At 40.2% G+C, this 11538-nt stretch overlaps 1 protein-coding gene across 1 annotated transcript; it reads right to left on the bottom strand.

Annotated features, from left to right (window-relative positions):
- Window positions 1–1056: 1056 nt before the first annotated feature.
- LOC122428032 (dentin sialophosphoprotein) lies at window positions 1057–6675 on the bottom strand. Its single transcript, XM_043447654.1, has 4 exons — window positions 6625–6675; window positions 5191–5277; window positions 4061–5059; window positions 1057–3219 (listed from the first exon to the last, which is right to left on the bottom strand). The coding sequence occupies exons 1-4, from the start codon at window positions 6673–6675 to the stop codon at window positions 1057–1059; spliced, it is 3300 nt and encodes a 1099-aa protein (XP_043303589.1).
- Between the last annotated feature and the right edge of the window lie 4863 nt (window positions 6676–11538).

The raw sequence follows: 11538 nt of genomic DNA, 5'->3' as shown, positions 1-11538 counted from the left end.
TGGAATTCTCCAGGCCAGAATACTGGAGTGGGGAGCCATTCCCTTCTCCAGCGGATCTTCCCAATCCAGGGATCAAACCCCAGGTCTCCTGCATTGCAGGCGGATTCTTTACCAGCTGAGCCACCAGACAAGCCCGGGATTGAGGAAGACAACTAAATCCTCTTAGCAGGGTTCTGAACAGAGAGTTCAAAAAGTGCACGCCCTCTGAGAGCCCTTCATGCATGAATTTGTTTATTTATTAATAGTTGGAGAGTGGCAACTTGAGGCACAGCATGTTCTAAGTACTGCCTCAGTTTCGTCAATAGTTTTATGAACTTTATGCTACATTTCCAGCAGTGCTTTGCAGGAATGTGATCTTATATGTAAGATATTGCGGTTTAAATGAGCCTCTAAATTCTTTTCTCTCTAGCACTCTTTAAAATTTCCATAATTTTTAATTACTCTATTCACGAATTACAAAGATTATTCCCATGGTTTGGGTTCATTAAATGATTGCTGTGATTTTTTTTATGTTGCAATATATTTCTTCCTTAGAACAAGCAAATGAATTGTAGCCAAGCTGGAGATCATGATGAGAGCATCTTTTACTCAGCTATAAGCAGAGCTTATATAGAGCAGAGCAGAATATAGACATAATTACTGCTAGATTAGGCCAATGCCGCTGGTTATTTGTAAGATGTGTTTGTGTGCTAATACATTTTCTAAAGCACTTGGCATTTAGATTGAAGTTATTAGTATGTGATTACTTGAGGTTCCTGTGTAAAGTACTAAAGAACATTTTAATTGTTCTTCTATGTTTGCATTTACACTTTTAACAAAATCTTTTCAGAATATATTTAACACGCATGTACACAGTCAGATTCTCTCTCTGAGGGTGTTGGGACCTGGTCCTGAATCTGACAATTTGACTCTTTCCTTGTGTCTGTAGATGTGTGGATCTTTACATAGGTCTTCTCTTTATTCCTCCCCCTTCTTTACTTTCCTGGAAATCTTTATTTCCTATCAATTACTCACCAGACTTTTCACAAAAGGAATCTTGTGGGGTTTTCTTTAGTTCTAATCATCACTTGTTGAGTGATTACTATCACTGCCTTCACTGTCACTGTCACTGTCACTACTACTTCCATTGTTGTTGCCGTTACCAGACTTGCTCTTGCTGTCACTGCTGTCGCTGCTGTCACTATCGCTGCTGTCACTACTGTCTGATTTACTGTCACTATCGCTGCTGTCACTGCTGTCACTACTGTCACTGCTGTCACTGCTGTCACTATCGCTGCTGTCACTACTGTCTGATTTGCTGTCACTGCTGTCACTGCCATCACTGCTGTCACTACTATTGCTGCTGTCACTGCTGTCACTGCTGTCTGACTTGCTGTCACTGTCACTGCTGTCACTGCTGTCACTGTCACTGCTGTCACTACTGTCTGACTTGCTGTCACTGTCACTGCTGTCACTACTGTCACTGCTGTCACTACTGTCTGATTTACTGTCACTGCTGTCACTGCTGTCACTGCTGTCACTACTGTCACTGCTGTCACTGCTGTCACTACTGTCACTGTTGGATTTACTGTCACTATCGCTGCTGTCACTGCTGTCGCTGCTGTCACTGCTGTCACTGTCACTACTGTCGCTGCTGTCACTACTGTCACTGTCGGATTTGCTGTCACTATCGCTGCTGTCACTACTATCGCTGCTGTCACTGTCACTGCTGTCGCTGCTGTCACTGTCGGATTTACTGTCACTATCGCTGCTGTCACTGCTGTCACTGCTGTCACTGCTGTCACTGCTGTCACTGTCACTGCTGTCACTGCTGTCGCTGCTGTCACTACTGTCACTGTCGGATTTGCTGTCACTATCGCTGCTGTCACTACTATCGCTGCTGTCACTGTCACTGCTGTCGCTGCTGTCACTGTCAGATTTACTGTCACTATCGCTGCTGTCACTACTATCGCTGCTGTCACTGTCACTGCTGTCGCTGCTGTCACTGCTGTCACTACTGTCACTGTCGGATTTGCTGTCACTATCGCTGCTGTCACTACTATCGCTGCTGTCACTGTCACTGCTGTCGCTGCTGTCACTGTCGGATTTAGTGTTGCTATCACTGCTGTCACTGCTGTCACTACTATTGCTGCTGTCACTGCTGTCACTACTGTCTGACTTGCTGTCACTGTCACTGCTGTCACTACTGTCACTGTCTGATTTACTGTCACTGCTGTCACTGCTACTACTGTCACTGTCTGATTTACTGTCACTGCTGTCACTGCTGTCACTGTCTGATTTGCTGTCACTGCTGTCACTGTCACTACTGTCACTGTCTGATTTACTGTCACTGCTGTCACTGCTGTCACTGCTGTCACTGTCACTGCTGTCACTGTCACTGCTGTCACTGCTGTCACTACTGTCTGATTTACTGTCACTGCTGTCACTGCTGTCACTGCTGTCACTACTGTCTGATTTACTGTCACTGCTGTCACTGCTGTCACTGTCACTGCTGTCACTGTCGCTGCTGTCACTGCTGTCACTACTGTCTGATTTACTGTCACTATCACTGCTGTCACTACTGTCACTGTCTGATTTACTGTCACTTTCACTACTGTCACTGCTGTCACTGCTGTCACTATCTGATTTACTGTCACTGCTGTCACTGCTGTCGCTGCTGTCACTGTCACTGCTGTCACTACTGTCACTGCTGTCACTGCTGTCTGATTTATCTTTGCTGTTGCCTGATTTGCCATTGTCATCACCTCCATTGTTACCATTGCCATCACTATCACTGTCATTAGCATCTGATGTGTTATCACTACCATCATCATCTCCTTTTGAGCCACTGTCATTGCCATGATCATTTGATTCATCAGAGTTATAAGAAGTATCTCCTTGGCTACTGTGATTATTATCACCTTCAGAATTGGCATCATCACTGCCATTAGACTCATCACTGCTGTTGGGGTCATCTCCTTGCATGGATTCATCATCAAACTCGTAACTGTCATATCCATCACTGTTACTGTCACTATGTGTTTTGCTGGGTCCAAGCTTATTTCCAGGTTCCAGTTTCTGGCCAGCTCCTTGTATAATGTCAGTCTCTCGTGTCTTGACATTTCCTTTGCCCACAATCATCCCATGCTGGCCTTTACTCTCTTTATCTTCATTAACTTTCCCAGCTTCTTTGGTAATATTGTTTCTGTGCCCACTGCTAGGACTTTTCATTTCCATTCCCTATGGAAAGATGGAGAAAAGAATGATTAATTAGTGAATGTTATGCTGCAAAATTGCATTGGTCTGAGGAAGACTGGGGAAATTGGCCAGAGAACAGGAGTTTGGATTCCAGTACTTCAGAAACACCTGTCTGTGAAAATGTGCTTTATTCTACTTGAAAGCGGAGAAGGCAATGGCAACCCACTCCAGTACACTTGCCTGGAAAATCCCATGGATGGAGGAGCCTGGTAGGCTGCAGTCCATGGGGTCGCTATGAGTTGGACACGACTGAGCAACTTCACTTTCACTTTTCACTTTCACACGTTGGAGAAGGAAATGGCAACCCACTCCAGTGTTCTTGCCTGGAGAATCCCAGGGACGGGGGAGCCTGGTGGGCTGCCATCTATGGGGTCGCACAGAGTTGGACATGACTGAAGCGACTTAGCAGCAGCAGCAGCTACTTGAAAGTACTCTAGTGTTTAGATTATAGACCATACCATTCATGTTTTTATCCAGTAAGAACTTCTGTAAACAGTTACATGATGCATTAATTATTTAGCATAAGACTTTTGAAGAACTCTAACCAAATCTTCAGAAATTTCAACTTTTTAAAATTGTTCCATAGAAATGTCTAGTAAGGACTCTAGCTTCCCCACTGAATACTCAAGTGATTTAGGTGCAAAAATACATGACTGTTCATCATGATTTATTTTTGTGCTACCATCATGGGCAGAGGAGTCTGACAGGCTACAGTCCATGCAAAGAGTTGAACATGGTTGAGTGACTGAGCACACACACACCATCATGAGAGGAAGGGGAGGAGTTAAACTGCCATTGAAAGAAACCAACTTCCCAAACTAACCTTATCTTGGCCCTTCCCAATAGCAGGTGGCTCTGACTTTTCGGTGATTCTATTTTCCATAGCTTTGTTCTCTCCGTGACTGGGTTTCTGAGTGTCCTCTGTTTTCTGGCTATCATTGTCTTCTGGAATACCGGCAGAATCTTCCTCACTCTTGGAGATGTTGTCTCCACCAATGACATGGGCGTCTTCATTGTCCCCAGGGCCATCATCTTCACTACTAACTGAATTTTTACCTAAGCTATTGTCCTCATCATCCTCTTCTCCATGAGACTGACCCTCCTGGCCCTTGCTGGGATCACTACCCTTTTCTCCATTCCCTGTTTCTTCACCTCCATCATCACCAGAGCCCTTGTCTTCACCTTCATCTGCTCCATTCCCACTAGGACTTCCTTCAAAATTATCCAAACCAACATCTTCTCCATTGCCAGCTCCACTTCCCACTGGCAATACCCCTGCCTCCTCATTCCCATTTCTCTCGCCTTCTCTCTGAGGTGTTGTTTCACTTGTGTCAGCCCCGTTTCTACAGATATTCCCGTTGATTTCATCCTCCTGACCTGTACTGTTACTGCTTCCAGCTACTTGATGTCCATCTTCCTGGACAACAGTGACGTCCTCACTTTGACTTGTATTTCCAACACCCGCATTTTGGGAATTGTTCTCAGTAATCCCATCAACATGGCTCCCATTTGCTGCTCCAGCATCTTGGATGATGCTTACTTGTCCCCTGAGACCGTTTGCACTGGTGCTATCTTCTTGTCCTTGGATCCCATCATGATCATATGTTTCTGGTTTTCCTGTGCCCCCCTTTAGATCCTCTGTATTCCCCTTTTCATTTACTAATGTGGAACCTATAGAAGAACTTTTCCCTCCCAGCTGTGCCCACTCAGAACCATTCCTCTCTCCTTTGTAACCATCCTTGGTATCCTGTTGCCTTCCTCGTTCATTTTCATGCATGAGGCCAGCACTTTCTTTGGTGGTATCATTGGCATTTAATGCATCCTGAAAAAGAGAAACAGTTCAAATTAAGTTGTGGATATCATCTTAAAGTAAAGCAAACTGAAAAGATGAGCATCAATTTTCTGGAAGTTAATGGAATCTAAAAGTTTAGAAATACATTTTACATCTCATACCTGTATTGGCACTTTTGATTTTGCTAGAAGATTTAAATTCACAGTTTTGTCAACAGCATGTCTGTCCAACGGCTTGATTTGAGGAACCTACCAAAGTGAAAATACTGGAAATTGAAAATATTCTTATTCTTATTTTGTGTACATGTGTGCACATGCGTACTCACACACATGTGCACAGACACACACACATACATATTATCCCTAAATGAAGGAAAAAAGATATAACACAAAGGCCAGAGTATGATCTAATTGGATAGAAAAGAGAAGTGACTTGTTACATGGATTCCATAAAATTTAAACTTGGCATATAGATATTTTTCATAACAATATTACCAATTTTACCAAGGTTTTAACCAGATCACTTATCTCATCACTAGAAAGGAAAAGTCTTTTTATTAAAAATGAGGAGACAGCTTATAAATGTGTTATCACACTTACATAATTTAAAAAATAAAAAAGAAAGAAGATGCCCTAAAAAAATAAATGAGCAACAAGGATATATTGTGTAGCACAGGGAACTATAGCCATTATCTTGTAATAACTTTTAATAAGTTATAATCTGTAAAAATACTGAATCACTATGCTGTATACCTGAAACTAATATAATACTGTAAGTAAACAATACATAAATAAATTTAAATAAAAATAACATTGAAGAAAAAATGAGGAGACAGACCTTTGGTGTTTCTGTATGACAAGTTTCTTGCAGCAGCACCAGATCCGCCCTAAGAATAATCCTGGCCAAAACCCCTAAGAGAATAGTAGGTCTGACCAAAACCAGGGCAGAAACAAAGGCAAGTCTATGCTACCTCTGTGCCCTTCAGGAGCACAACAGAAACAGTTAAGAAAATTCTCAACTACAGAAATACCATGAGGCATATCAAAATGGCAACTGTAGCATCTGGCTAATAAAATTACAAGTGACTTAATTTTCCTAATTTATCTTTGCTGGTGTTTATCTTTCAAATTTAACTTTCTGAGTGAAACATTAGTTTTCCCTTTGCAGAAAAAAATGTGATTTTCTCCTATTTTTCTTTCTTGAAACCTTCTTAAACAAGGCTTCATTGATAATCAGAATGAAATTCATAGGGCATGAGCAAAGATGGACAGTCCTTACAACTTCTAAGCATTAAATGTAAATTAATCTGAATGAATTTTAAAAGTAACAATCTTTCCAACAAGACAGGTGTTTCAGTTAGAAGACTGGGAGCATGAATTGGAGTGCATATTTAGTTTTGTTGAGACCCCAAACAGATCCTGTAAAGTCTTTCATACAAATCTAAAAGTTTAGGCTCAGCTGATCTGCAAGATCTCAAGAAAAAAATACACACATATATGTGTGTGTGTGTGTGTGTGTGTGTGTATACACATATATGTGTGTGTATTAAGAGAGGTAGTAAAGTAAGAAGGTTTTTTTGAGGAAAGCATACTTACTGGAATGGCCCATGCTACTGCCCAAATGCAAAAATATACAATGATCTTCATTTTCTATAGGAATATTAGTCAGTGGCTGTTATTGAAGAAAAAAAGAACAGTAAAAAATTACTTATAAGGCAAAAGATGATAACCATATAATGTATTATTTTGGTCTCTAACCATGTACCTCTTTCCTAGGTAACGACTATGAACACAACATGAGAAGAAGCTGCCAAGACTCGGCGTTCCAGTACACACTTGAGCACACACACATTGTCTGTGATCAGCACACACCAGGAGTTGGGTCACAGACACGCAAGGGCATTATCCAGCTCAGCGTGATGATGAGCTGCCTAAACTCTGTGATTTTCCAGTGAAGGGGTACAGCCAGACAGTTACAAAAGCCATAATTATAACTCTCCTTCTGCTGTTCCTGCTGGCAATAACAAATCTTCTGAATAGTTTTCATCAAGGATCAACTAATTCTGCTAAAAATATGCTTAATAGATGAAGGATTTATGATTCCCACCCCAAATCCACATGCATTTGGGCTATGTTAGACTGTACAGAAAAGAAATTACCAACACGAAGATGAAAGGATATGGAGTTTGGATTCAGAGACCTAGGTTCCAATTTTATCTTTGTTACTTGACGTGCAAGCTTGAAGAATTTAACTAGGTTTCTTAAGCATTTGATTCCTTGGTCTAGGGTAATAATAGCTGCACTGCAGGATTATCCCAATTATCTTAGCAGAAGATTTTTCTCTGAGAAGCTTTCTCTGGCTCCATGTCAAAGGGCATTTGGTGGGATTTCCCTGATGGTCCAGAGTTTGAGACTCTCCTTTCCAATGAGGAGGCACAGGTTCAATACCTGATTGGGGAACTAGGATCCTGAACGCCATGGGGTATAGCCAAAAAAAATTTTTTTAAAGGGTATTTGGTGTCTCTCTCCTCTTTACACCCAGCAGAAGCTGATAACACTGCACTGATAGCACTGCACCATTTTCACTGTTTTCAAGTAGGCTGGCAGCTACTTATATGTTCCTCTGCCATAATGAGACCTCCTCAGGTCCAGGAGACTGTCTTGGTGATCACATTATTCTAAAACATAGCATAGCAAAAGCCATTTTGTGAAAACTGTGGATAAATAAACACATATTACTGTTAGCAGTGTGTAGCATTGTTCCGGCTATTTAATCATCGCTTAATAAATGATATCATTTATTATGTGGGACTTCTGAAGACATGATCCTTCACTCCTGTTAGAATTCACCTTCAGAATCAGTCTAGTATACATTTTGTGTACATTGGGATAGATACTGAGTGCATGAGAATCAAAATTTTAAACAGCTATTTACTACAAACTGTATCTCTTGACATAATGATGCTAGTCCTATAGAAAGGAAGGAGGAATTTTACTTCTATTTCATGCACTCCCACTGGGTTTTGAGATTATAATACTATAGATCATAAGATAGCCTTGATTCAATTTAATGTTGATAGGGGAAGCATAATAAAATGTCGATGAATATCAACTATCTTAGAAGAACTGGCACTTTTCACAGAGGAGAAAATCCAGTTTCAGAGTGACTGAGGAGGTGGGGGAAATGTGCTTACTCTTAGAGTTGTTCAGCAGAAAGCCAAAAGTAGCTAAACTTCCTTAAAAAATGCTAGAGATTAAAAGTGAGGCTGATGGGACCTCAGGACAGCATAATGCAGAGCTCTGGGGCATGGCTGCGAAGGGCAGCTGTTTAGTAAGCAGATGCTATAAGGTCCTCTGCAGTCCCAAATATAGTTATTACATAGACCCTACAGAAGACCAGTCTACACCTTGGTTTGGAGGACACATGATCTCCTGGAAAGGAACTTATACTGAAGGCAAGAGTTACGTGCATCCCATTTCTAAACTGCAGTCCATCAACCTGACCACTTTAGTTCTCTTGCAGATCTACTCTAGAACAATTGCTCCATGCACACTGCACCTTGCCACTATGTCCACAGGTAAGTAAACGGCACAGCAGACACTATAGAAATGGCCTCAGTCTTATCAGCCTGAAAGCAGAGGCTTTGGGATTGTGTGAACTCCCTTCAGATGATTTCATGTATTATCACCAATAAAATGAGATTTTACTTAGTTAACTTGAACAAGTTAATAAAACCTTGAAAAACAAGCTTAACTAAAGCCCTGTTTCAAAGTCCAAGTGTTAGTGGCTTGGTCGTGTCCGACTCTGCAACTGTAGCCCACCAGGCTCCTCTGTTCATGGAATTCTCTAGGCAAGAATCCCTTCTCCAAGGGATCTTCTTGACCAGGGTTCGAACCCAGGTCTCCTGCATCGCAGGCAGATTCTTTACCGCTGAGTCATCTGGGTTGTCTAATGTTTATCAAAACGAATCAAAGCAGATAATTACCAAGTTTCTACCTCAGTTTGCCATTTTTTTAGTAATGTGTCTTTTATTTCCCAAAACTATCATTATATCATGAAACAGAAAAAGTATGTGCAGAAGTAGACTCTCCAGATATGCTAAGTAGAAGTATTTTAAGCTAATTTTAAAACCCTAATGTCAATTAGCAAAATAATAATAATAATTTTTAAGCCAAAGATTGATTTTTCAGGGACCAAAAAATTAATGTAAATTGAGATTTATTCATTCATTCAAAAAATATTTGAAGGCCTAATGTGGGCCAGATACTGAGCCCTGGGACCAGATATAAACCCTGGCCTCATGGAAATTATCACTGACTGGATTAGCCAAACTTTGGAATAAATGTAATTTAGTGCATTAAATCACTTGCCAATGCAGGAGATCCAGGAAACGTGATTGGGGCGGGAAGATCCCCTGGAGGAGGAAATGGCTACCCACTCCAGTATTCTTGCCTGGAGACTCCCATGGACAGAGGACGCTGGTGGGCTACAGTCCACGGGGTTGCAAAGAGTCGGACATGACTGAGCCTGCGCACACACACACACAACACATTAAATCAAATTCCCAAATCCATGTTTATTTCTTATTAGAGTTAACATTTAAATGTTAGTATTTAAAGGAGATTGTTTCTTTTTCCCTTAACTCCCATCACACCTTATATTGCAATGATGAGTTTAAAAAAAGGGCTTTAACTAGATTCAAGGCCCTTAAAGATGTTTTTTTTCTAGATAAAAATAATATTAATGGAGACTTGGTGAATTATGTATAAAATATTCAAATCATTCATTCTGATGTTAATATGTTAAATATAAAATGTGTGCTTCATCTTAATATACTTTTTCTGACTATTTTTAGCAACTGATATTTTAACATAATGGCTATGAAAAAAAAGTCTTATTCTTCAGTGATACAATATTTTGTGAGGTGGAATTAGAAACCCTTATCACATAATGTTCTATTATCTTTTAAAACATAGTCTGGATTCAACAAGTCAAAGGGAAGCAATAAATCTAATCATAAGGGTTATTCATTTTTTAAAATCAAATTGGCTTCTCTGAAACTGGAATTTCTTTCTAAAGGCATCAGTTGGTTCCAGGTAAAGGGGATGTTCCAGCTTACCTTAAGAGCCTTCAAAGGGACTTTGAAAATCCAGAATTTCTTATCTTTCTCTTTGAGGATTGAGAGTAGCACACTGTCCTGGACTTTTGCATGACAATTTTGTTCCTGCCGAAATTTAAAGTCAGTTTGATAATTATCTCAACCAATCACTGTTTAGGATCCTTGATGCAGGGTTATAAAGTGTCACCATGTCTATGAAGCACATAATAACTTCCCCCACTTCCTTCACTTGCTGATATGTATTTGCTCACAGCACCATTCGATTCCGAAGGAACTAGACTTACTTTCACTTAATTAAATAGCTCCTGGAAGGCCGTTCTGCATCTTAAATATAGACCATCAGTGTAACATATCTGAAAAGAGCCACTTAACTCTGTCACCCTGACATTTCTTGTCTTCCTAAGGTTGGCAATCTAAGAAAACTCTAGGTTTCTTTAGTAAATATACTGCCTATTTAAGACCCCTATCATTCCTGAGGTAGGTATTAACCTATAATTCAAGAAACTGTCCACATGCAACAGCCTTGATGTTGCCTAAGGGGTCTTTAACAATCTATAAATAGTAACTCCCAAGAAATCTTTCTGATCTAAATAAACAGTAATGTGAGGTGTTTTAAAATGCATCAATTTAGTATTCAAACTAAATTTTAAAAATAAATATTCAAAATACTAAAACTCATTGTAAGGTAGCTAGATTGCAAAAGTACATACATACAGTGGATCTAGCTCTCCATTATCTCTCAGTTCTTTGTACTAGTTGTGGAGGACAACATAGAAAGCCAGACCTTAATGCTAGCAGAAGATGTGGCACTTGAACTCACCATTCTCTTGAACCCCAAACGTATGCTATAAAGAAGGTGAATCCCTAAACCAGTTCTCCAATCTGTGAATTGAAAACCTTGACAGTTCATGTCTCTCTCTGTGCACTTGTTCAAAATATTCCAGTTCTTTCACTGTCATAATACCAAAGGATGGGAACCAAGTAAGTTTTTTACTGTCATAGTACTGAAGGATGTGAACCAAGTAAGTTAATGCTACCCAACGGTGAAAACTCCACAATTTAGATATAGAACTATAATAGGGAAAGTGGTAAAGTTGAAATGGAGTGGAGGGAATGGAAAGGGGATTTGCCTTGAAGCTGTGTTTCATAGCAAGTACTTTCTCCTTATTTAAACAGCATGTCTGCATGAGTGGCTTAAAGGACCTAACCAAATTTTAAAGAGTCTTAAGTCACTCCTGGGAGCAACATGACACCCTCACTCACACACAGATATCAGTTGAGGTTAGGAAACTGAACCTGCCTTCTTTTACTTTTTAATTTGAATTAACGTGAGTATTCTCATCTTTTGTTATTAATAACCTTCCCAGATTTCAGCAAAGGATTGTAATGT

The sequence above is a fragment of the Cervus canadensis genome, chromosome 26 (genome assembly GCF_019320065.1).
Source record: "Cervus canadensis isolate Bull #8, Minnesota chromosome 26, ASM1932006v1, whole genome shotgun sequence".
NCBI classification, from domain to species: domain Eukaryota; kingdom Metazoa; phylum Chordata; class Mammalia; order Artiodactyla; family Cervidae; genus Cervus; species Cervus canadensis.
Note: the sequence above shows the minus strand (reverse complement) of the source record. Positions and strands in the feature narration are given on the sequence as shown.